General features: G+C 42.5%; 1 protein-coding gene across 2 annotated transcripts in view; it reads right to left on the minus strand.

The window, feature by feature from the left end:
- PBX3 (PBX homeobox 3) overlaps positions 1 to 10,265 on the minus strand; it is a 168,203-nt gene extending 157,938 nt beyond the window's left edge. For both annotated transcript variants that reach the window (XM_084898382.1, XM_084898381.1), the window contains exons 1-2: positions 9,269 to 10,265; positions 8,311 to 8,384 (exon numbers count right to left, since the gene is read on the minus strand). In XM_084898382.1, the coding sequence (XP_084754508.1) occupies positions 8,311 to 8,384; positions 9,269 to 9,468 (274 nt within the window). In that variant the 5' untranslated portion in view covers positions 9,469 to 10,265. The remainder of the gene's footprint in view (positions 1 to 8,310; positions 8,385 to 9,268) is intronic.
- Positions 10,266 to 27,673: the final 17,408 nt, after the last annotated feature.

Below are 27,673 nucleotides of genomic sequence, written 5' to 3' on the forward strand. Positions count from 1 at the left end.
TTTGCAAGGCTTTTTAATACACCTGAAAGCCTGTAGAAACCTTTTTGTTTAAAAAATAATAATATGCAATTTCAAAAGCTTTTTGTTCCCATTTCAATCAAAACTAACTTCATATGGTTTAAATGAAATTTTACAAGTAATCAGAGACTAATGAGGATTCACTGATTTAACTAGTTCAGGGAGTCTGAGAAAGAAATGAGAATTTAAAGTAACCAAGTATTTAATTTAGAAGAGCAGCTAATGTGTAGATACACTAAGACCTCCTCAATGAGAAATGTAATCAGGACTTGTGTGTCAGGAGACACTCATCCCCCTCTCTGTGTGCACATTCCTAACTCCCATTAACATTAACAGGCACCACACATGCACAGGGAGGAGGTGCCAAGCCTTGGTAGCCTGTATGCATGGCAGCTGTGGTAACTAAATAATCCATATGGCTCTGAAGAGAAGTTATGGTCTATTGGGTAGAGTCACAGCTACAGTGGTGGAATTCAGATACTAGAACCATGACTCAAGATGAAGGCTTTATCCAAACTCACGCCTATCCAACCATACCGGACTGTAGTGAGGCCAAGTTTTGCAGTTCTACCTCTATTGGTGGTTTACACTGGAAGAAGTTCCATGTTTAAGGAAACCTTAAAATTGTTTTCCACAGGCACAGAGAAGTTCCCTCCTCTTCCCCAGCCATCACTACTATCCCAGTACTCATTCATTCATATCTCCACAAAATATAGAAAATCACATAGTTGATTTATAGAGAAAAATCAAAGGCATTGGCTTAAACCACAAAAATCTTCAAAATCAGAAACAAGTATTAAGCTTGTCTTCAACATGAAAATTAAGTAATATGGTAATCTTACACATCAGACATAGGCTGAAATGTAAATTCCACAGGTTGTGCAAAGGGCAGAATTTAATTCTAATTGTCTCAGCTTTTAGGTATTGAAGTCCGAAACTTAATGCTCATTAATATAGTTTCCTGAAGCCCAATTTAACAACTTCTTCCTTCATTCCCTAGTGAATAATATATTCTTATAATGTTCAGTTTAGTGAAGACACTGGTGCACAAGCACACAACTAAATTTACACTTCTGGGAAGAAGTGGTAACAGTTTAATAGCCACGTTGCTGAAATTAGGCTTTAGGGGGGAAAAAGACTAGATGACACAAAATTCTTAGTATACTTTCATACAGAGAGAACACAATGAAAACTTAATATTACTATCTCCAATTAAGTCAATTAACATTCAGAAAAATTCTATAACCTTACGTTTAAATAATCATGGGGGCGGGGGAACCTACCAATGTTCTAGAAGCTTCTCTAGATCCTTCAATCAATTTTATTTATATGCAAAACCAAGAAAAATTTAAAAAAAAATAAAAAACAAAACAAAACAAAAAAAACCCACAAGCTCCTCCTGATGCTAAAGCTCTCAATTTACTGACAGGCAAATGGCTTCATGCTGCCACTTAATCTCATTTCTTGCATAATGCCCTCTAATTAGCATATCAAAGTGAATTAATACTTCTAGGGCATTAGCAATGGGGAAATCTGCTCCAGGCTCACAATAGCAGTTAAGAGAGAGCCAAGAAATCCTCAAAAACACCACAAACCACTTTGCATTGCAAAACTGTTCAATTTATTTATCCTCTCTCTCTAAACACTTCTACCGCACACTGTTTTACTACTGTTCACCAAACAAAATGATAATTGCCAAAGTTACCAGCATCTGTAATGCCTGTTTAGAATCTTAATTTAGATTATGTTGCAGATAGTTTCTATATGCAACCATTTGTTCTATTATAAATGTGAATATTGAGAGTGGAAATGTTGACATTCTCAATTAGTTAATTTGAATTTGAAATAAAATTTTATGAGATTTTAAAATTTATGAATTTTTTAATGTAAAAAGCCACCTGCTGGACTCTGATGCCTAAGAAATATGCTTTGAAAACTGATGGATCACATAAAGCAAAACAAACCAAAAAGTCATTTTGTCATAACATATGTTGAGTTTCCCAAATAGTTTAAACATTGGGAGGAATCACCAGCATTAAAAGGATTACAATGTATGTATACCAATTCCTCCATTAATGATTACACAAAAAAGGTTATTGTTCAAAACACTTAATTTGAAGAAAACAAATACAAATAGTTTTTAACAATTATTTTTATCCATAATTACTTTTGTTTTCTATCCTCCTATATAGTCAGTATGAAAAAAAATGCTATACCAATTCAATTTAACACATTCTGTCACACCGATTTTTTTGCTAGACACATACTCAAATTTAGTACGAAAGCAAACTACTGATACCATCTAAACTACAAACATATTGTATTTATGAAATATGTCCATAAAAAAAATAAGAAAGAGATCCTGGTTACTATTCTACCTACAAAGGAGATAATTAGACTCAAGTGTTAAAGATTAATTTATTTTCAGATATGTTCCATGTCTGAAGTCATAAAAAGGCTTATTTTTTCAGTGGCTCACACAGCATTGGTTATAATTTATTTGTTTTATATAACACTATCATCTAGCTAAAATAGCACTTTAAATTCTATAACTGTAAAAATCCTGATAGCCAGGTTTGAAAAACTTTGACCAATTTTCTACATCACAATATAAATTATTTACTCTGTTCATACTTAAAGACTCAAATGGCCTACTGAAGTAGAGCAAATGCTTGAAAAGGTCAACATGGGAGGGGGTGTGTGCAAGCTTTGTTAGTACTTTACTATCTAAATCATGCTGATCACACTGATAAATGGCTAAAACACAAGCCTGCTGAGAAAACAAATAAAACATTATTCTCATAGTGTCAATAGGAATAATAAATATCTAAAGATGCTCACATGTACACGAATAGAGAAAAAATTGTCTGAAAATCCTTATTCAACTTGATGTGTTGGTGCTGATGTGTTAAGTATTTATTATGAAAAGATAGATACCTCAATGGTCTGAGTAAAAAATAAAGTGATGACTGATTTAGGGTGTGGTTCATGAAATGCAATTTCAATTCTTTATAGCTGTATTTCATATAACTTCATTTTACACAATGCCACCATAAAGTAGCAAAATGTAAGTAATCCAAATTGGACGTTAAACTTAAATCTGTCTTGGAGACAGCCTTTTACAAAAGTAACAAAATTAAATCCAAAAGTACAAGTGAAATTAATTAAAAAGTAAAAGGTCCTAGTATGAAAGAGGTACATATAGATATATTTTATGAAAGCTGTGCTCTTTGAAGCAAGTCAGCGCTTCCTTTGTTACTGTAATATACTTCTGATTTGGAATAAAATTATGTAAATTTATATAATAACATAGTCAAGTCTACACAAATCTGTAATAAAATGAAGTTCACTAAAGCTGAGGCATGAAATAATTACTTGAGGGTTCACTGTATTATTGGGGGGAAAGGGTGAAAGACAGCCCTATATTTTTAAGATGCTACTTATTTGACACTTCAGATCATGACATTCTAAACTAGTATGATAGTGGGATTTTTTTCTAGGTTTTCTACAAATATTCTAAATGAGGCTGGAAGAGGAAGAATAAAGAAAGTTAGAAAAACATCTTTTGCATCTTCCCTCAAAACCTCTTTCAAAAGCTTCAGTAAGTTATACAAATTTATAAAAATATTAAAAAAAATAATTAAGAAAATATTCTGAAATTGCTCTAAGAAAAAATTTGTGACAAAGCAATGTGATAGTTCCAAGATACACTAACTCTGTATTTTTCCCTGCCATGTCTAAAACTGAAAGGAAATTTAAAACATTAACAGTCCACTAAAATTTGCTCCAAAATAATTGTGAAAGGGTGGGAGTTACAGAGAAAACAAGGTTAGCCATGTGTTCCTGCTGATGGTAGGTGATGAGTTCATGGGGATTCAAGTTTCTCTTCTATCTACATGTTTTGTTTAAAGCTGTCCATATAGTCATTAAAACGCAAAGTTAATCGTGTATGGAACAGTGCATTTGTTTTTAAAGCTTTGTTAAAATAATGATAATTATGTTGGAAATATTGCAAGAGCAACTGAAAAGAATGTATATGACATATACAATAACATTTAGACTTACATATAACCATTTTCACCTTTCCTGTTAATTTTTCACTTGATGGAATACTTGGTTTTTAAACATTGGGATTTAAAGAATTACATTGCACTGTACAAAAATAAATAAATAAACATTTTAATATTGAAGCATAAATAAAAGGAAACAGACCAGAAAAAGAAGACTCCAATGAGACCTAAACCTTTAGGGACAGAATTAAAATAGAGAGGTGTTGACTGAGAACAGTGTCTTGTCCCTCTGAAAGCTAGTCACACTTATAGGAGTAAAGATAAAAGGTTTAATCATATAAATCATAATCTAAATTCGTATGAAAACTCACAAGCTACATTCTTGATACAGTTTGGATATCTAAAATTCTTATGACTCTTTCCATAAAGGGTTTCTTTCAAAGTAAAGCATTTTTAATAGTCATTTTCTTCTCCTTAAACATAAAAAATACTTCAACCAGCCCAACCAGCCAAGCAGGCCTTTCCTTCCCCTGCGGACACCTCCTGCAGTAGAGAAGTTCATTAAGTTTTATGATCTTCCCAAGTCAGTCCTGCTTATAAACCTCACAAAGGCCACAAATCTGGCAAACCATCATGTATGCCATTAGACATTACTAGTAAATGAACGCTATTTAGGGTTTGTGGTGGCAATAAATCAGAGTTTGGTTGGCAGCTATCAACATGGAGTATTTTAACCTACCACTTAAAAAAAGGAAAAGGCTGTGTTGATTTTTTTTTAAATATACAACATTTTTTTTTCAATGATTGAGATTATATACTAAAATGCTGGATTTTCAATTAAAAATTTTTAAATACTTTTTTTTCCTCAAAAAGAGCCATTTCCTTCACTTGAAATGTCATAATTAAGGGCATTGGAAAGAAGGCAGATTTGTGAGGATGTTTTCACAAAGGAAAGCACTTCAACAATCAAGATAAAGGTGACCAAAAAGATGTGAGGGAATGTACCCAAAAAAAGTATGTAGATGAGGAGCCCTCATAACATCAGGGATGTTTAATAGGAGATAGATGATAAAATGTGGCTAAAAAAAAAAAAAACAACCCAAAAGACAAATCTTAACATATTTATCTCACTGGTTGCTTCGTTTAAAATGGGCAAACATCTTGATTATAAAGCCTGTAACTTTTCAGTTGCTTCCAAAATGAATAAGAACCATAATTTAACAATGACAGGCTTTTCTGCCCAAAAATAATTGCATGTTGAATTTTACCAAAAAAAAAAAATTTTTTTTCAAGAAAAAGCAAACGTCTCATAGTAAAAGTATACTTTCCCTACCTCTGCACAAGAAAATAATATAATTGTGGTAGATTAGCCATTTATCTGTCAGAAGGAAAAAAATACCTTTCCATATTTAGTAGGAAGGAAAAAAGATTTTTCCAAACTAAATTCCTCATGTGCATCAGAACTGGCAATGTTCACTGATCAGAAACCTAAAAATCTACTGGCAAATCTACAAATATATGGAATTTTTTTTTAATGATTGTCTTATTTTCTAAGAAGCACAAGTGAAATGACATTATTATCATTGAAGTGATGGTTTTCTCTCCCCACTCCCCGCTAGTCAACCTCCTTTACTCCCCCCGCCCCCCATTATACAGAATAGAGTCATCACATAATCTTCCCAGTTTCTATTATAAATGACTAAACTTTATCTAAATCACAGAAAATTAACGTTTGGCTACTATATTATTAGATTACATAATAAAATGATCTAAAGGGAAAAAAAAACATTATACAATCTATTCTACAATGCTTATAAGTTCATGATGTTTCCAAACCATGACTATGGAACCGATTCCGGGGTGGGGGAAGCTGAAATTTGCTGCCCTGCTTTCTTTGCTTTGGTGAGGCTCATGTCTACACAGCTGTTTTATTTCAAATCAGGGATTCTGAGTCCAGCTTCCCTGTCTCCTTCTAAGACTAGTTTTGGATTGTGAGGTGGAGCTATGAGTAGTAGGGGAGAAATGAGGGGAGAGAAAGAGCTTCACCCCCATCAATCATTCGGTACTTAAATCCCATCCCTCTCGAGCTTAGAGAGGCTGGCAGGAAGATGCCTGTAACCAGACAGCCTTCTTGACTCTGTCGGCTGTTAGCTTTTTACAAAAGAGATAACATACAAACTTGGATCCCCTGGCCAAAGCACAAAAAGAGGACCTAATTTACAATTTATCACTGAAAGCCTCAAACTATTTTCAGACACAAAAAATTTCCTTTGTCAGCTACCTCTTGCTTTTTAAATAGCAAGAGCCCTACACCAAAGCTTTTCTGCCAGACTCTGAAAAGACTTGTTTCTTTTTCGTAACTCACCTTTGACATGAGGTTGACTACACTTTCCTTTCAGAATGGTGTAACTAAGTCTTGTGCAAATAAGCAACTAGAGGACTTAGGCTTCCTAATTGAATTCTGCCTGCTGCTAAATGTCTAAACAAGAAAAGCAGTTTGCTGGGTATGGTTCTCAAGGTGGCTAGGCCAAAACTTTAAAAAGGAAAAAGGAAAAAAAATTATGAGAAGAGGGTGAGGGGAAAATATCAATACCCTCACCCAGTAATATAATGCCGTATAAAGTGGAATCAATCTTAATATTCACAACATAGTCAATACCCCAGTGCTCAGCTGTCAGCAGAAACTGAAGTGGAGTCCTGATAGCAAGAAAATCCTTGGACATTAAGCAGCATAATTTACTGAGAATTACATACTTTTAGACTCCTAACCTAAGGAAGCCTTAAGATTTCATACTTAATGTCTTCTTTTATAGTCCGACAAAAATTATCTACCATTTCAAATCACAATGCTTTCTAAAGATAGCTAAAAATCAACACAGGGTAAAAGTTAGTAATTTAACATGTTGGTGGTTTACGAAATGAGAAATATATCTTTAAAAGAATCACGCAACATTAGGAAATCATGAATACTAAAGTGAATGAAAAATAGGAAAAAACGACTCGTTAAGGCTGTCGATATTTTCTATTAATTATGGTTTTAGCATATATTTTAATAGACAGCAATAACCCATTATCCTTTCTTGACTACTTTTAGGATCAGAATAGCATCGCAGAGTGAAAATCTGTTTAAAAGGAGGGTCACTAACGATTATATGCAGTGTGCTATTACTTGTGTACTCAATTTAAATGCAATCACACTTAACCTTTTAAATAGTATCACTTGGCTATTGTTACATCCTTGACTTTAACTTTCTCTTCTTTGCCTAAACGTTTAAAAAAAAAAATGGCAACTTTATAATATGATATAGCTAACACACACCAAAAAAATGAATAAAGATAAATAAACAGTAAAGCTTATTTAATGCACTTGTTTGCCATAAACAGGGCAACTAATACCAAATACTGAAACATCTAGATGAAATCTATAACTTCACTTGAGTTATAACTGCCACTTCAAGACTAAAGTATCTTCCATTTTTAAAAAAATCTTAAGAAAAAAATTAAATTGAAATTAATTGCCAGAAATTTACCTAATATGCACTTGTAGTTTTCATTCCAGCACTCCTGCACAAACTGTCTTCTCACATAATCCCTGACTTGAACACGTCAAAAAAATTGTTTACCCTGCATCTGTGACCTTTTTATACTTGATAAAATATATAGAGCATATTTACAAAATTACTTCAAGCATAAAATATACTCGAAATACTAATAGGTGAGATACACTGTATATGCTTAAACGCATCATTAGCCTTTCTCGATTCTTAAAAAGTAGTCTTCCCAACTAAAACACGAATTCAAACGTGCCACTGAAGTCTGCTCCATGACATCTATTCTTCTATCCGAGGAGCTGACGCTTAAGGCTGTCCAAGTATAACAAAGTTCGGGCGATGCTTCTCCCGGGGACCCGGTCCCTGGCATCCAGGCTCCCGATGCTCCTTTTAAAAACTGACACACAAACAAGGCGAAAGGAGCGTGCAAGGGCGGCGGGCGCTCCGGGCCCCCTCCCCGCCCGCAGCCAGGGGCGGCCGCCGGGGGACCGCGACCCGGCCCCGTCCACATCTACACTTCATTGTACACCGGGAACAGAACGGAGAAATCGACTCCAGATTTATTGCAGCTTTTTTTTTCCTCAAGATCAGGAGGTGGGAAGGAGAGAATGATCAAAGATGGCGGTGCCCAAAAGCAGCAAGCTCTCCACTGGAGGAGTCGACGGAGTAGCTCCGACCCCACCTCGGGGGGCGGGGGGTCTCGGGGCCCGCGGCGGGGCGCGGCGTCTTACCTGTTTTCTCTTTGATCTCGCACAGGACGCTGAAGAGCGCGGGCTTCATTCGGTGACAGTTCAGGGCATGTTTCCTAAGAGAGCAAAGAGCAAAACACAAAGGTATTAGCATCACCTATGGAATAATATGGCGCCTACAAGTTAGACCCAAGATTTAATGCCGGCTCCCAGGGTTTGGAAAGCGCTTTTGAAAACCCTGGCAAAGTCCACAGAAACTCAAGTTGACTTGGTGAGAGCGACAGCCGGCGAGCTCCGGCAGCTCCGGCTCCGGCCCGAGCCCCGCGCGGGCGACCCGCCTGCCCGGCGGGCGGCAGCCCCGGCGACCGGCCGCGGGGCGCGAACCCGCCCGGGGAGCCGGGGCCGGGGCCGGCGGAGGCCCGCGGGCGGGGACGGCGCGGAGGGGCTCCCGCGTCCGCCCTGCCCCGCTGACAGCTCAGCTCGGCAAAGTTTGCTCCCGTCCCCGCGAACTTGGCCGCCCGCGCCCGGCCCGGCCGGGGAGCACACCGTCGCCCCGCGCCCGTCGGGGGAGGTCATCCCGCGGCCAAGCGGAGGCCGGCGCCGGGCCCGGGTCCGAGGAGAAAGTTGCACTTCCCTTCTCCGCGGCGGCCCGGAGCCCTCGCCGGGCCGGCGGGCGGGCAGCTTGCACGGGGTCCGGGCGGGCGGGAGGTTTGAATCCGCGCGCGGGGGCCGGGCCACCGGAGGCCGGACGGCGCGGGGGGAGACAACCACGACCTCCGCGTGGCGCCAAGTCCGCCCCGAGCCCCCGGGAGCAACTTTGCGGACTCCCGCCCGCGTCCGGGGGCGCGAGCGGGACCCCCGAGGCCCCCCGGGCGGGCCGCCGGCTCCCGGAGAAAGTTCCCGGCCCGGGGCTGAGGCCCCTGCCCCCGGCGCCGCCCCGGCCGCCACCCGGCCCCCGCGCGCGCACACACAAAAGATGCTTTAATGAGACGACACCAACTTTGCTTGCGCCTCGTCCAAGCTCTGGTCGGTGATGGTCATGATCTGGTGGAGGATGTCGCCGATGTCCTGCTTCCTGCCGTCGCCGTCCGCCCCTTCGTGGCCGTGCGGGGGCGGCGGCAGGGCCATGCCCCCCTGCACCGAGTGGCCGGCCAGGTTCACCCCGGCCAGAGTCTGCAGCATCCTGGATTGATCGTCCATCCCGCCGCGCGCGGGCGGGAGCGGGCGGCGGCGGCGGCTGAGGCGAAGGCTGAGGCGGCGGCGGCGGCGGCGGCGGCGACGAGGGAGGAGAAGAAAGAGGGGGAGGGGGAGGGGGAGGCGGCCGCGCGCTCCCCGCCCGCCCGCGCGGGGAGGGGGCTGCCCGGCCGGCGGGGCCCGCGGCTGAGGCGGTGCGGACGGGTTCCCGGGTCGGGCTTCCGCTGCCGCCGCCGCCGCCGAAGCTGAGGAGAAGCGGCGGGCGGAAGCGCCGGGCTCCGCGGCGGTGGCGGAGGCGGAGGCAGCGGAGGCAGCGGCGCCCGCTGCCCTCACGCGGCCGCCGCGCCGCCTCCTCGCCGCCGCGCACCCCGCCGGGCGGCCCCGCTCAACTTGCTCCTCAGCGCCGGCCGAGTTGCCGGGACGCCCGCCGCGGTCCGCCGCGCCAGCCTGCGCACTCCCCGCCCTCGGCCGCCGCCGCCGCCGCCTCCACCGCTTCGGCCGTGCGGGAACCGGGCCCCCGAGGCCCCGGGGGAGGGAGCGGCGGCGGCGGGCCGCGGCGGAGGAGGAGGAGGCCGGCGGGTGGGCCGAGGGGGGCGGAGGAGGAAAGTTTGGGAGCGGGCGGGCCGGCGCGGCGGGGGCGCGGAGCCCGGTGGAGGGCCCCGGCGGGCCGCGCGCCGGGCGGACAGCAGATTGATGGGGCGGGAGAAGTCGCCGCCGCCGCCGGAGCCGCGCACCCTGCCAGCAGCCGCCGCGGACCCGGCTCGAAGGCCGCCGGGCTGAGGGATTGACAGGCTGCCTGTGCCACTCACTCACTGCGGCCCGGCGCCCGGGGGGAGGGGCGGGGGCGCGCGGGAGGGCGGGGCCCGCGGTGCACGCCCCGCCCCCGGGGGCGGTGCGCGCGCTCCATTGGTCCCCGCGCCTCCCGCCGCCACCGCTGGCCCCGCCCCCGGAGCTCGGCCCGCCCCCTCTGGCCTCTGATCCCGGGCACCCGGGTGCGCGCCAGGGCATCCTAACTCCTGCCCGCGTCCTCGCACCCCTGAATGGCCCGCCTGGGACCACACATGTGACCTGGCCCCGGCTCCTGCTACCTAGTGTTAACGGTCATGGGTGCGATGAGTTGTGTATGGGACACCAGGCAACTCGCTCCGAAGCCAACTATATGTGCTTCTCCAAAGCACGGCGAGCTTCACGCCTCGGACAACGCCAGGTACATTTTCCCGCTCTTCCCGTCAGGAGGTGGGACCCTCAGGGTGCCTGGCCGCCGGTCCCGGGCCAATCGCATCGCTCTCGGAGCCGAGTGGGGCGGGACAGAGGCACGAAAGGGCTGCCCCAATTGGAGCGTTCGAAATAGGGACACAGGCGGGTAAGCAGGGGCTAGAGGCCCCGCCCCTCCTGTGATCACCATGGTAACCGAAAGGGCGCTGCTAGGAGTTGGCGCCAGCGCTCTGGCCTTGTGCTGTCCCTCAAGAGGTGACCAGGTAAGGGTACAGCCACTATCTAAGATCTACATTTGAGCCGACTACACTTTCCCTTAAAAGGGAAGCATATGGCCCTTGCCGGTTTGGCTCAATGGATAGAGCGTCGGCCTGCGGATTGAAGGGTCCCAGGTTGGATTCTGGTCAAGGGCATGTACCTTGGTTGCGGGCACATCCCCAGTGAGAGGTGTGCAGGAGGCGGCTGATTGATATTTCTGACTCTATCCCTCTCTGTAAAAAATCAATAAACTTTTTTTAAATATATTTTTTTAAAAAGGGGGGGAGCATATGAAAATGGGACCGAGAGAAGTAAGGAGGTAAGGGACTTGACATCCAGGACTAGTTTAAGCCTTACAACACCTTTATACATCTTGCAATTCCTTGTAATCTACCCTGTTTCCCCGAAAATAAGACAGTGTCTTATATTAATTTTTTCTCCCAAAGTTACGCTAGGTCTTATTTTCAGGGGATGTCTTATCTTTCCATGCGCTAGGTCTTATTTTCGGAGGATGTCTATTTTCGGGGAAACACGGGTAGGTACTAGTCCTTTGGCAGTGTTTGCTGTTAGCTGCCTCCAGAAACACCAACACTGCAAAAATATGTTTATTTAGGGGTGGACTGGATTTCACTTATCAATCTACCATATCATTTAATGTTGGTCATTCTAGCCACAGCTTTTCATGTTTAACACCTCTTGTTCCATTACATTCTGTTTACAAATGACTAAAAGCTCACATTATTTGGAAATCTGGACTTCCACCTCTTGTGGACACTTGAACTTTCTCTTAACCTGATTTTTTGAATCAAGGTTTCCACATGTTTCCCCAGTCAGAGGGAAACTTTTGGTGAGATTCATAGAGCTCACCCTAAGTGGGTCCCCAGGTTAGATGGTCCTGAAAACACTCCTTGTTTCTTCCCCAAACTCAGTGAGCTGCCTTACCTGAGACCAAAAAGAGGGGTGTGAGGTATGAAAAATGGCTCTTACTCTGCGGGGCTTAATGTAGGACAAGCAGTTCTTTAGGTGCCAGATGGATTCTTGGAATGAAGCTGGCTACTCTGTTCCAGGTTCTTTCCTTCCTATGTTTGTGTACTTTTAAATACTCCCCGCTGCAAAGCTAATAGCTAGCCTTACAGTTAGGCAAGCTAAAATCCTTACAAACCGCTCAGCTTCTGGAGAAGGAGTTCCAAACAATCTACTCTGCTTTCTTACCTCCAAAGAAGAAGGCCCACATCCCATTAGTATTGCCAGCTCTTCGATGGTCCATGTATGTGTCAAGTTTCATTTCAAGCCCCCATTACGGGTTACTCATAGTCCTCAGTGATTGGTCTTCCTCTATTCTTGTTTTTCAAAGCTGTCACCAAATCCTTATACTTTTTTTTTGCATAACGGGGTAAGAGCAAGCAGCCAATCTTTCATAATTCTCCAACATTGAAGATGTAAAACCGTGGAATTCTATCTGGAAAATGCCTTAAAAACCTAAATTCTAGTTCTAAAATTTAATGATCCTGTGACTCGCAACCAGGCCTCCTCCTTGCCTTCCTTCTAGGCTCATAATCTTGACTAATCAGTCATGAGGATGAGGTTAATTAGCAATGTGGATTTATGGTTATTTCCAGCCCACTCCAAACAATGAGTTATGTAAGCGCAGCAACATATATAAAAATGTAAATAAATGTAAAGAAACACTTAAGCAAATAAAGACGATTGGGAACTATGGGCTATGTAAGCAAACAGGAACATAAAAACAAAAATTAGAATTAAGAAAACAGTTAAGCAAATGCCAACCATCAAGAACAAAACAACTCGTTAAATGTCTAACACCCAGAGCTAGTTTATGGCACACACCTTTAAACACGTGATCATTCATTCAGTAATGTGGAAACTTGATGCCATAATTCTGCATTAAGTGATTGGATTGGATTAGATTGACCTTTCACTCAGGAGGCTTTTCCTTTTTGATATTATCAATATGAATTGCAATAAAAGCTAGAGGGGCCTCGCAAGGTTTTTCTCACAGGCTCATTGACAACTGCCATTGATTTAAAGCATAAATTCTTGGAGATTGGTTTCCAAGCCCCGGTCCACAGTGCCGGCTGATTGCATGAGCTCCGAGAGCTCTTGTGCTTTTGGCCCGTCTCTCATTAGATGTTGCCTTGTCTCTGCTCCGCAATATGAATCAGCTGGTTGATAACAGAAGAGCACCTCCCTAAGCATCTGAATCTATCCTTATTGTGTCTAAGGCAGTGATTATTAAAAAGTCACAGGAAATGTAATTTACTTTTGGCAAGTGTACATTCAGGTAAGGTTAACAGTGACAAAGTGGTGAAAACCAAGTGGAGACTCTCTCCTATCCACTCTTATCCATGGATTTATATTAGGGGTGTCGAACTCAATCAGAGAAGGGGCCAAAATCTAAAATCCAGCCTAAATCGCGGGCCGAATGGTTTACTGAACAGTCATAAACTGACAATGTCATAAACTGACAGCGGAGTGCAGTGATGACAGCGCGGTGCAGGCCACATTGCAAGGCCTGGCGGGCTGGATTTGGCCCGCGGGCCTTGTGTTTGACATATGTGATTTATATGAACATCACCACTGCCTCCCCCCAATGCCATTGATGAGCACTCCTTCAGGGGGGACACTGAGCTCTGAGTTCCCTTTTTTCATTTTATTTCAGTCTCAGGGCCCTATCTAGGATAAGGTAGGGCCCTATTGGCGGGACAGTCCCAATTTTTAACAATTTGTCCCGCTTCCCACGGCATTTTAAAACAGTCCCGATTTTTGGAAAGATTTTTTTAAAACGCCGAGGGACACGGGACAAATTGTTAAAAATTGGAACTGTCCCACCAAAAATGGGACGTCTGGTCACCTTAATCTAGGAGCGACTATTAAATAAGGAAACAATGAGAGGGTGAGGAATTTACACAAGACCACAGTACTAGAGTTTGAATTCAAATCTCGATCTGCGCTGTTGCAAAGCCCACCCTATGAAAGACTGCAAAATAAAAATAAAAACAAAAATGTTCATTTAGTCAAGATTACTAAATAAAAATCACAAGGCCTTAACAGGTGAACTATACATGAATGAAAATAAGTAACTAGGTACTTAGTAAAAAGAGGATATAAACAGAGGAATCGGAGGAATCCAGACCTCATGGCAGCGGAGAAGGAGAATGAAGACCATCCTTCATGGCCATCTAGGATCCTGCCGCTCAGCCAGGCCTGCCTTCAATGATCTTCATCTGCTCTAACCTCTCAGAACGTAACACCCATAATATAATTTACCACTATACGAGATAGTCCTGTGTTATTTGCTCTCCATTAGTTTTCTCATTGAAACCTGTTAGTTTTCTCACCTAGTTCAGAAACATGATAAGGGCAAGGTATTTTATGTTAAGGTGACTATACCATGATTTGCCTTAATAAAAAAAAAAAAAAAAAAAAAAAAATTAGAGATCTAAGAAAAAGTTAAACTTCCCTAGCTGTCACTTTGAGAGAACTGCCCAAATATTTATTGCCAAAGATATTTCTCTACCACTTTAGGAATGACTCTTAAGGAGTGGTCTTTACAGTTGAGAGTACATGTGACATGTGACAAATTTGCATCTTCTGAGAATGTATCTGATTGAGCAACCAAAGGATCAATGCACCCTTCTATGATGAGGTCCTTAAAAGATAATATTTATTGGGCCGAAACCGGTTTGGCTCAGTGGTAGAGCGTCGGTCTGCAGACTGAAAGGTCCCGGGTTTGATTCCGGTCAAGGGCATGTACATTGGTTGCGGGCACATCCCAGGTGGGGGGTGTGCAAGAGGCAGCTGGTCGATGTTTCTCTCTCATCGACGTTTCTAGCTCTCTATCTCTCTCCCTTCCTCTCTGTAAAAAATCAATAAAATATATATTTTTAAAAAAGATAATATTTATTGGAATACAGTAGTCTCCCCTAATCCACAGTTTCACATTTCTTATTTCAGTTACGCACAGCCAACTGTGGTCCAAAAATATTAAATTAAAAATTCCAGAAATAATTCATCGGTTTTAAATTGTGTACTGTCTCACCCAGGACGTGAACAATCCCTTTGTCCAGCATATCCACCCTGTGTCTATCACATCACTCCGTAGCCGTTTTAGTTATCAGATCTACTATTGAGATATGTTGTGTTCAGGGAACCCTTATTTTACTAAATAATGGCCCCAAAGCAAGAATAGTTTAAACTTTATCATAGTTATGTGTATATAAGAAAAAAACCTAGTTAGAATTTGGTACTAGCCATGGTTTCAGGCATCCACTGGGAGTCTTGGAACATATGCCCCGCAAATAGGGGAGGACTAACCCCTACACCTCATTTCTTGAAGGTTTGAGAAAAATCTCCACCCCTCATGGTCTTTCATTCCTCAGCACCTCGTATAGTGCAGTCTCATACACAGTAGACACTTGGGGCTGACACTGGCATCTGCTTGCCTGTCACCCATTGGCCCACCTTCTGCTCTGATGGAACCCTGATTTTATTCCAATGCCAATGTGCTCAATCTCAGTCAAGGTTGAAGTCAAATAAGAACATCCTGTCCCCTGCCTTCTGAGCCTCTCAGGTGAGGAATAACTTTCCTCATTCAAAAAAAAAAAAAAAAAAAATGGTAGGGGACAGACATGAATCTTCTTTCCTTCCTTCAGTCTCTTTCCATCTTTGGATGTAGTTCTGTTTCTGGAAGGGTGGCAGCAGCCATCTTGTGATAATGGGGTGACAACCCTATATAATAAAAGCCCAGGGACTGAAAGGCGGAATGACCAGAATGACCAGTTGACCAGTCGCTATGACACCCACTGGCCACTAGGGGGTAGACGCTCAATGCAGGAGCTGCCCCCTGGTGGTCAGTGCACTCCCGCAGTGGGAGCACCACTAGACTGACCAGGATGAGCAGCTGCTCCCACAGAGGGCTGGTCCCCGCAGGCCACACCCTCCACCAGTGCACTAATTCCATGCACCAAGCCTCTAGTATGAGGATAAAAATCAACATGGTTTGAGGGTTTATCTCTGTGGTCTTTCTCCCCCAAACCCATAATTCCAGTCTAATCATGAGAAAAACATTGAACAAATTCTAATAGAAGGACAGTCTACAAAATACCTGACTAGTACCCTTCAAACCATCATGGTTATCAAATACAAGGAATACCCGTAAACTGTCATAACCCAGAGCTATGGAGATATGATGACTAAATCTAAGGTGGTATCCTGGGTTGGATTCTGAACAGAAAAAGGACATTGGTTGAAAACCACTAAGAAAATCTCAAAGTATGGACTTTAGTTAATAATAATGTATTATGGGGGGAGGAATGGAAAGATATGTACACATATAATACCTTAATAGAAAAATAATAATGTATTACTATTTCTTCATTAATTGTAACTAATGTACCATATTAACATAAGATGTTAATAATAAGGGAAATGGGTGATAGGTATGGAGAACTCTCTGTATTATTTTTCTGTAAATACTTTTCTGTAAATATTCTAAAATAGAACATTGAAAACAAAAATAAGCATAGTCAATGGGGCAGAAAGATAAGGAGAACATAGGTGCTTGCAGACATTGTTGAACTTCTGAGCAAATCCAGCAATTGCTTACTCCCAGGTTTTTATTTATGTGAGAAAATTTATTTCCCATTTTAAAATTCCTGTTGGTTGGGTTTTCTGTTACTTGCAGCAAAGTTTGCCTAACACTGTAAATACTTAACGGGTAGATGGATGGAAAACTAGCTTAGCCCAGTGTCTGGCATGTAGAAGGAGTTCCTACAGTTTGAAAGATGTAGTATAAAGCACTTGTCTATTCTTTCTTAGGTTCCTGGGAGATAACTTCTAAAAACTTTGAAGTTTCCCAAGTGATAGGAGTGTCTTTGTTATTCATGAGCCCCTTGGATCACACCTGAGTTTATAACTAGCAAGAAAACTCAAGAAAGAAAGAAAGAAAGGAAGGAAGAAAGGAAGGAAGGAAGGAAGGAAGGAAGGAAGGAAGGAAGGAAGGAAGGAAGGAAGGAAGGAAAGAAAGAAAGAAAGAAAGAAAGAAAGAAAGAAAGAAAGAAAGAAAGAAAGAAAGAAAGAAAGAAAGAAAAGAGAACTCAGAATAGAGGCTGAATACCAGAAAGACCACCCATGTATTTAGAGGGTTGGGGCTTTGAGCCAACTCATCCTCCCAGGAGGAGATGGGAGCTGGAGATTGAATTCCATCACATGGCCAATGAATCAATCAGTCATGACTATATGATGAAGTTCTAATAAAAACTCTGGACACCAAAGCTCAGTGGAACTTCCTGGTTGCCGAACAAATTGATGTGCCAAGACGTTGACATGCCCTGACACCACTCAGGGAGGGCATGGAAACTCTGTTTAGGAGCCCCTTAGACCTTGACCTATGTGTCTCTTCTTTGTCTCATCCTGATTTATGTCCTTTATAATAAACCTATAATCATATACCTAGTGCCTTTCAGAGTTCTGTGTCCATTCTAGTGAACCATTGAATCTGAGGGGATCATGGAAACACCCAAATTTGTTATCAATTTTTCAGAAGCACAGATGGCGGGGGAACCCTAAACTGTGGCCAGCATTGGAAGTAAGGGCAGTCTTATTGGGCTCTGTACCAGTAATCTGTTCTGTGTAATCATTTACCCCAAAACTTGTTGGCTGAAAACAAAACTCACACACACACACACACACACACACACACACACACACACACTTATTATCTTAGAGTTTCTATGTGTTAAGAATTTGGATGCAGCTTACCTGGGTACCTCTGACTTAGGTTCTCTCATGAGACTGCAATCAAGGTGACAGCTGTCACCTCAAGCCTAACCAAGGGGAGGATTCACTTCTCAGCTAACTCACGTGGTTGTTAGCGGGCTTCACTCAGGTGCTCATGACTGTTGGCGAGAGACATCAGTTTCTTAACCCTGAAACGCAGGCCTGTGCCCTGACCAGGAATCAAACTGGTGATCCTTTGGTGCATGGGACAATGCTCAACCAACTGAGCCACACTGGCCAGGGCAGATGTTTGAGTTCTTGCTTTTAATTCTTTTTGGTATATACCAAGTGTCAACTTGCTTGATTATAGAGGAATTCTATTTTTAGTTTTTCAGCAACTGCCTGTCTTTCATAGAGGCTGTACCATTTATATTCCACCCAAAGTGCAAAAGGGTAAATGTGTGTAGCTTTTAATATAGTTCCTAGGGATGTATCTTATGTGCTCTACTCCTTGGAGAAAAGTTCTTTTGACATTCAACTTTATATCCTGAACAACACCTCACATATAATTGATGCTTCGAAAATATTTTGTTAAATAAATGCATAAATAGGGCATAAAAAAATTCCCTATCTTGAAACAAAGGAGTCTGCTTTTATTTGAGACATGCTAAAAACTTCAGACAAGATCCAAATAGCTGCTGAACAGTGTCCCTAGAGATATATTTTTTAAAGCTGGTATATAAATCCAGAGTTTTATTTCTTAAAAACAAGTAGTCCCACAGTATATTTCTTTTTCTCTCACCAGCTTCTTGTCAACACTAGGCTCATCTCCTAGGCCTGTTTCTTTTCTAGGCTCACAATAAAACTGATTTAAAGTAAAAGTTTCTTTAAGAATTATGCTACAATATGCTGATCTGAAAATAAATTTTCTAAAATTATTTTTTTTACCCATAAGGGGGCCATCAAAGATTTCCTGGTGATATTATTTTCTAAGAACTTATGCACAGGTTATAAACTTCCTTCTGTCGGAAGCGACTAGATGATACTTTTGATTATCTTCCATTTCAAATTTCTAGGTAAGATTTTAATGCAATTAAAATGAACTCAAAAGGGCCTTTTATTTTATTATTATCATTAATAACTTTGCATTACAGGGAAAGTGCTGTTGAAGTATATATTGAAGATTTTATTTTTTAGAAAGAAGCTTGGGGGTATTTTCCTTATGATGCTTTTCCCTCCTATGTTACTACTCACTCACACAACAATGTGGAAAGAGGAAAGGAGGTAAAATAAATAAATGATGCTTCACAAAACCATAAGTAAAAGGGTTAGGCATTTACCTAAAATTATATTTTGTAATCTCTGGAAATTTTGGTTATCTGTGATTATTCAGGGATAAAAATCATATCTTAGACAGTTGCCCAGCACAAGACCCCATTTCCTCTTGAACCTCACACCTACGCCATGAGCCTTCATAGCCACACAGCTCAACCCTCCTAGCCCTAACTCATTGGACCAGGGATGAGCACCTGACCAGGACTAAGCCAGTCTCTCTTCTGGCGACTTGCCCTTGCACCAGGAAGACGATAATTTGCTTGCCGGCTGCTTGAATTGAGGACACGTGGCCTGCAGACCTCTGGGTCAGTCATGTTTAATCAACAGCACAGGGAGAAGCAGGGAAAAATAAAAACACTTGTAAACAGAACACCCATAGGAAGAAGAAACTGTGCCGCCTGGAAAGAGGTGGGGTTGTAGGAAAAGGTGGGCAGGTAGCTAGACAGCTCCCAGGATTCTGAAGGCTTTCCAATTTCTGATCACTCTAGATAGAGTACCTCAGTTGTTTGTTTGTTGTTTTTTTTTAATATATATTTATTTCAGAGAAGAAAGGAGAGGGAGAAAAACATCAACGATGAGAGAGAACCACTGATCAGCTGCCTCCTGCAAGCACCCCATTGGGGATCGGGTCCTCAACCTGGGCATGTGCCTTTGACCAGAATTGAACCCAGGACCCTTCAGTCTGCAGCCCGACACTCTATGCACTGAACCAAACATAGCCAGGGCAAGTACCTCAGTCTTGACGGACCCACCACTACCTGGTACCTTGGAGATGATTTAATGTTGAACCATGTGTACATCTGTGACAGCAATTAGGAAAGGGGGTGAAACTCAAGGACGAAACTGGGTGGGGTGTTTTCAGGGACGTCCTGGGGCACCTGGGTGAGAAGAGTTGGGGAAAGGCAGAGGCAGAGATGCCAAGGAAGGAGCCGAAAGTCTGAGGAGAGGGTGACAAGTTCAACGATGCACATGTTAAGCCTGTGGAGTCTGCAGAAATACTGGGACCTGTGTCCGGGGTGGGGGTGGGGGAGCACTGGTGGGTCTAGGCTCAGGAAGGAGATCTGGACTAGAAAGAAGGATTTTGGAATTATTAACATCTTGATGGTATTAACAGTCATGACATTGAATGAGATCACACAGGAAGAGTGTGAGAAGCAAGAAAAATGAGTGTCCATGACAGCACCTATAATTAAGTGACAGATGAAGAAAAAAAATGAGCCATAAAGGAGACTGGGGTGGGAGAGAGACTAGGAAAGCACAGCAGCACAGAAACCAAGAGCATTTGAAGAAAAAGAGAGAGACGTCACTGGTGCAACCGAGTTATGGTCTAAGAGGCGTGCACTAGATTTAATGCCAAGACGAGCATTGGTGCCCCGGTGAGAACCGTTTTAGGGGAGTTGGATGTGTGGCAGAAGCTGGGGATGGAGTTGACAGAGGAGAGGGTGGTAGAGCGGACTGCAGACTGGAGATAGACAGCTCTTCAGAGAAATCTGGCTGTCAAGCAGTGAGAAAGGGCAGGAGCTGGAAGGTAATGTGGGGGTGGGGGAGCCTCGGAAATCTGAGACACCTAAGAATGTTGAGATCTTCACAGGTAGAAGACTGTAATAGAAGCAGGCATGTGCACCCCTGGTGAGTGAGGTTCTAGGAAAGTGGAGAGGATGAGATCCATGCCTGGGACGATGCTGTCCTTGGTAGCGATTCCCATGAGGAAGAGGGGAAGAAAGCTGGAAGGAAGACAGAGGGATGTTGAGCTTGGATGTAGAACTAATGACGGCCTCAGCTGAACCCCACAGGGACCTTTGGAACTAGAATGCCCTTCAGAGGTGTCCCAATTTGGGCCAAGGCTGGGCATTTATCAAGCAGAGAATAAATTTTTTTAATTTTCTTATTTAATTCTTAGAATACCCTTTAATAAATATATATTATCTTTTTTTTTTCATTTAGTAAACACTGATACAAAACTGATCATGTGCCAGGTACTGATTCTAGCATTTTATAAATATTAACATATTAGATGTTCATAATATTCCTGTGAGGTCATAGGTACTTTAGCCTGCTTTACGGGTTACGTAACTAGTGGATAACTGATTATTTGCATTTTACAGGACAAAGGTTTGTTTATTCATTCATCAGGTAGTTACCGATTGCTCCCTGGGACAAGGCCCTGTGCTAGGCAGTAAGGTTCAGCGCCAAAGAAGACGGGGTAAGGCCTCACTCTCAAGAAGCTGACATTGTTGGGTCCTGAGTCCCACCCTGCTAAAGCTTGGTGACTGCAGGTGTTCTCCATGGATGCTTTCTGCTAATCTGTGGGAATTCCTCATTGTTAAGCCGCCTGGAAGGTAGAGATAACTGTTTCTCTGGCAAGTACTTGCCTTGTCTGTACCAAACTGGCTCTAGCAGGAAGAAAGCAGAGCCCCATTCCTAAGAGTGAGTGGAATACTTGGTTTCCAGCCCTTCCTGCCTTTCTCCATACCCCCTCCTCCACGCGAATGCCATCTCCCAAGATTCATCCTTTCTGCAAACTTGGGCAATAACTGCTTCCAGGAGAGCTTCTTTAACTGTCCCCGGCCCTATTATGACCATATATTTAGTGAATGCTTACTGTGGACATTTTCTTATTATCTTTTTAATACATTTTTTATTGATTTCACAGAGGAAGGGAGAGGGAGAGAGAGAAACATCAATGATGCACCCAGCCAGCATGGCTCAGTGGTTGAGCGTTGACCTATGAACCAGGAGGTCATGGTTTGATTCCCAGTTAGGGCACATATCCAGGTTGCAGGCTCAATCCCAGTGGGGGGACATAGAGGAGGCAGCCAATCAATGATTCTCTCTCATCATTGATGTTTCTATCCCTCTCTCCCTCTCCCTTCCTCTCTGAAATCAATAAAAACATATTTTTAAAAAATCAATGATGAGAGGGAATCATTGATTGTCTGCCTCCTGCACACCCACACACTGGGGATCAAGACCGAAACCCTACCATGTGCCCTGACCAGAATTAAACCTGGGACCTTCAGTCCGCGGGCCGATGCTCTATCCACTGAGCCAAACCAGCTAGGGCCGGATATTTTCTTATTTAATTTTCACAACAATTCTATGAGAAAGATCTTATCACCTCCATATCACAGAGAAGAAAACTGAAGCTCACCAAAATGAAAGATCTTGTCCAAGGTCACCCAGCTAGTAAGCAGCAGAGCTGGGATTTGAACCCATGTCCATCGGATTCTAAATACCAAGCTGTTTTTTCTTTTTTCTTTTTTTCATTCTCTTTATTTTATTGCATTAGAAATTTATTTCCTTCACATATACTGAATATAAAACCTATCTTCGCAATGAATTATGCCTCGCTGCTCTCATTTTTTCACACAAAAATTAATGGCCATTCCCTGAAAAAAACTGAAATAAATCCAGAAGCCCGCACCCTGAACCAGGGCACTACACTGCTGCTACTTCAGCTTTTGTTTCTGGAATCCTTGGATATTCAACATACATCCCACAATTATGCAGTTGCTCATGGCCTTCGGTTGTTTCATGTGTGAATTTCTTGTTTGCTCAGCTTGATTTTTATCCCCTGTGATGCACACAGTAAATGCATAATAAATGTTTGTTGAATGAATGGATTTTACATGTATCTTGCTGAAATATACGCAGCTCTATTTGATTCACTAGAGTGGCATACCCGAACAAGAAATAATTTTTCTTAATGTGTCCCTTATAAATTGAACCTGACTATATTTGATTAATTCCACATCGTGCATTTTTATTGCACCGATCACTCTGGTATCAGGTCATATTTATTTTAAAAACAGATTCACAAAGGGTGCTGGGCTGGAGTGACAGTGTAAATATGTTAATAATAAAAATAATACTAAAGATATTTTACTGGAAACTCTCACATGCTAATGATGAGTAAGTGCATTCTACAGAAATATGTTTGATTTACAATGCAATTAATTAAAAAAAAAAAAAAAGAATCAGATCCTGTACCCTATCTTGAATACTTAGAGAATGAAAACTAAAAATGAATATCGAGGTTATAAAAACCAGAGACACAAAGACCACCTTAAAGACCGTTAGCATTTTAGTTAGAACAATAGCCCAATCACTAACAAACGGTGCCATTGTCTGAGCAAACGGGTCCAGATTAGAAAGATCCTCCTGGGTAGCCTCAGAGGTTTTGCACCGTGCAGAGCAGCCCACACCCAGTACAGCCCTCACGATGCGAAACGCCATGAATTACCCAGAGACCGCAGAACCCTGGCACCTTCAATCACGCAACGCGAGGCTTGGGGAGTTTCTTGTTCGGGAGGAAGCAAAGTCTTTCATGTCAACTCGCATTGTGGGATGTGTGAGCATTTCCATAGTTAGGGACTTGGCCCCGTCTTAGGATCCAGCTAAAAAAACAAATGCATTCTCATACCCTATTCAAACGGCAAGAAATAAGAAATGTGCTTCGTTTGGTATTTCATCACTCAACCCAGACGCGCTAAGAAAGCGTGCATTCTTATGCACACTTTGGGGAAAGATGCCCATTTTTGTAATAGGATTTATAAAGTTGACTCTGCCTGCTTTGTATCCAGGAGAGGGAGAAGCAGATGCCGCCAAGCGATCAGGCACCACGGGGATCTTCGTGGCCGTACAAAACGCTTGCGGTTTCCCCTCATTTATTTATTGAGGACAGATCTGCCGTGATGTAGCAGACACCAGACTTGCAGCTAGAACTATCTGGCTTATTAACCAGATCTTATGTACAACTTTGATTTAAAAAAAAAAACATTTTAATTACCAAAAGAAGAGATGCTGTCTTTAGATAGTACGTTTTCATGTTTCTCTTATGCATCTTAAAAGAAATATTGTAGAATGAATTATCACAATTTTCATTTTTTTAAAAACACAACAACCCAAAAACAAATAGAGACTAAACTGGGCCTTTAAAAGATTTCACAGCTTAGTAGCCATATTAGATCCCCTGAGAAGCAGAATCAGGGAGAAGACACTAACAGAAAATACCACATAAGAGCTTTTTGTTATAGGCCTCTTAGCATTATTTTACCTTTAATCTCCAGGCACAATTACTTTTTGAAAAATAAAATTTTAATTTAGAAATAAAATAGCAAAGTAACTTACATCAAAAGAGGAAAATGGAAATAAAATATAGCATTGGAAAATTTGATGATGCTTAAATGTTTTGTGGTTTACCATCAACTCCTTCCAGTTAGAAACCACCTTACTCGGTATTCTGCTAAATTTTATCTGTAAAAGGAGAGGAGAGTTGTCTATGTCTACTCAAGGGGATGTTTAATATGCAGCGAGTAACACAACTTCTTCCTGTTTAACCTTCTCTGCCACCTGGTCTTCACAAGCTCTTCATATGGGAAGACAGGTGGGTTATAGTTAAGAGATGGAGCTTCGGTCACACCCGGGTTTAAATCCTCACTCTGCAGGTGATCCTGAACAATTGGCTCCTCTAAGCCTCAGTTCCTCATCTCTGAAGTGGGGAGAATTATAGTAGTTACTGCTTAGGGTTAGTGTTAGCAGGAAAGGAGATGGGTGCATGCAAAAAATAAAAAAATAAATAAAATAAAAATCAAGTACTCCATAATTGTGAAGGGGATGTGCTAAGCCAAGTTTTAAACTCCTATTCTGTTGTATGCAGCCAATCCACACTTTAAAAAAAAAAAAGTTTTTATTTCTGAGAGGAAGAGAGAGTCAGACACATCAAGGATGAGAGAGAATCATTGACTGGCTGCTTCCTGCAGGCCTCCTACTGGGGATCGAGCCTAAAACCCAGGCACGTGCCCTTCACTGCAATCGAACCCAGGACCCGTCAGTCAGCAGGCTGATGCTCTATCCATCTAGGGCCACACATTTTTTTCATAATGAAGTTCTGATTCTTTATTCCCCTTGTCCCTTCCGAAGTGACCTCTGCAGGCATAGTTTCCTTTGTCCTCTAAGCAGCATGCTTCTTCCACATTGCCTTCTGGCTCCTGAAAGGTAATTTGCAACGGCCAGCATGACCAGTGTTTTACCCAGAATTGAGAATATGGAAAAATTAACACCAAACGTTGCCCTGCTTTTTTAGTTTTTAATGACCTTGCCAGTTCAGAGAACCAACTTGCTTTTTCCCAATGTAGGTCAAAACATTAAAGTGAATTATCCTTAGGTTGTCTCAGCTAAGTTGTCTGATTTCCCCCCTCCCATCCCCACCAGGAAGGAGGGGCAGGCCAGGCTGGGGTGAGTCCCATGGGGCTGTGGTGAGGCTCTGGCTAAAAGGGGTTGTCACCTGGCTGAGGTAGTGGATATTTATTTTGTACTTTGAGTTATAATCTAATACTACCTCATTTTGTTGCTCTAATTGACTTTCAATTGGCTCCTGTGTCCCTTTGACCTACCCCCATCAATGTAGGTTTGTTTGTTTTTTCAACCCCTTCCTTACTTTTTGGTTATTTCCTGTCCCAGACCTAGAATCAGCCATTTTTCCAAGGAGTCCTGGTCCCTTTTACTGGACAATGGTATAAGAAACCAACATCTTGGCAGTAGGTATGCACTTATGGCAAGAAAATTTACTTTTCAAAAAATATATATAAATATGTCTGGATTTTCTTTTTTTACTCAAAATGAAAATTATTTAATTCAAAATCACTATTGTTGAGTCTAAAGGACAAACTTATATTTTAAAAATTTATCTATTTTATTGTGAAAAGAATGTTAAGCCCTAACCAGTTTGGCTCATTGGATAGAGCATTGGCCCTTGGACTGAAGGGTCCCAGGTTTGATTCTGGCCTAGGACACATATCTGGGTTGTGGGCTTGATCACCAGTAGGGGGCATGCAGGTAGCAGCCAATCAATGATTCTCTCTCACCATTAGATTTCTGTCTTTCTCTCCCTCTTGCTTCCTCTCTCAGCTGCAGCAATCCAGAGAACGAAGAACAAAGTAGGAGGGATCTCAATACCAGATATCAAGCTGTATTACAAAGCCACTGTTCTCAAAACTGCCTGGTACTGGCACAAGAACAGACATATAGACCAATGGAATAGAATAGAGAACCCAAGCACTATGCTCAATTAATATTTGACAAAGGAGGCAAGAACATACAATGGAGTAAAGACAGTCTCTTCAACAAATGGTGCTGGGAAAATTGGACAGATACATGCAGAAAAATGAAACTAGACCACCAACTTACACCATCCACAAGAATAAACTCAAAATGGATAAAGGACTTAAACATAACATGGGAAACCATAAAAATATTAGAGGAATCCAGAGGCAGCAAAACCTCAAGCATATGCCGAAGCTTTATCTTCACTGATATAGCTACTAGGGCAATGGAAACTAAAGAGAAAATAAACAAATGGCACTATATCAAAATAAAAAGCTTCTGCACAGCAAAAGAAACCATCCACAAAACAACAAGGGAGAACATATCTGTCCTCTAAGCAGCATGAAGTTATTTCAGAGAGGAAGAGAGAGAGAAAGAGAGATGGGAGAACATATTTACCAATGTTATCACCGATAAGGGTTTAATCTCCAACATTTACAAGGAAATCACACAACTTAACAAAAGGAAGATAAACAACCCAATCAAAAAAATAACCATCGGACCTAAATAGATACTTTTTGAAAGAGGACATAAAGAAGGCCAAGAGACATATGAAAACATGTTCAAAGTCACTAATCATCGGAGAGATGCAAATCAAAACGACAATGTGGTACCATCTAACACCTGTCAGAATGGCTATCATCAACAAATCAACAAACGACAAGTGCTGGCGAGGATGCAGAGAAAAAGGAAGCCTTGTGCACTGCTGGTAGGATGCAGACTGATGCAGCCACTGTGGAGAACAACATGCAGTGTCCTCAAAAAACTAAAAGTGGAACTCCCATTTGACCCAGTGATCCCACTTCTAGAAACTATCAATAGGAACACCAATCAGAAAGAATAGATGCACCCCTATGTTCATAGCAGCACAATTCACCATAGCTAAGATTTGGAAACAGCCTAAGTGCCCACCAGCAGCTGAGTGGATTAAAAAAACTGTGGTACATCTACCAGGGGTCTTCAAACTACGGCCTGTGGGCCACATGCGGCCCGCAGAGGAGTCTGATCCGGCCCGCCAGGTTTTTTGGGCAGTGAGCGCAGCCGAGGTGTTACAGTAGGAATTAGTAGTTCATATAGTCCGGCCCTCCAGCTCTCTGAGGGACTGTGATCTGGCCCCCACTTTAAAAAGTTTGAGGACCCCTGATTAATGGAATACTATGCTGAGGTAAAAAAGAAGGAATTCATACCATTTGCAACAGCATGGATGGAGCTGGAGAGCATTATGCTAAAGCGAAATAAGCCAGTCAGAGAAAGATAAATATCACATGATCTCACTCATTTGTGGAATATAATGAACAACATAAGCTAATGAACAAAAACAGATCCAGAGACAGAGACGCATCAATCAGACCATCAAACCTCAGAGGGAAGGTAAGGGAGGGAGGTGATAAGGAGGAGAGATCAACCAAAGGACTTGTATGCATGCATATAAGTCTACCCAATGGACACAGACAACGGGGGGGGGGTTAGGGGTGAGGGCATGAGTGGGAGGTAGGCAGGGGCAATGGGGGATCAGGACACATATGTAATACCTTAATGAATAAAGAAAATAATAATAAAA

This window comes from Pipistrellus hanaki (genome assembly GCF_964339955.1).
Source record: "Pipistrellus hanaki genome assembly, chromosome: 11".
NCBI classification, from domain to species: Eukaryota; Metazoa; Chordata; class Mammalia; order Chiroptera; family Vespertilionidae; genus Pipistrellus; species Pipistrellus hanaki.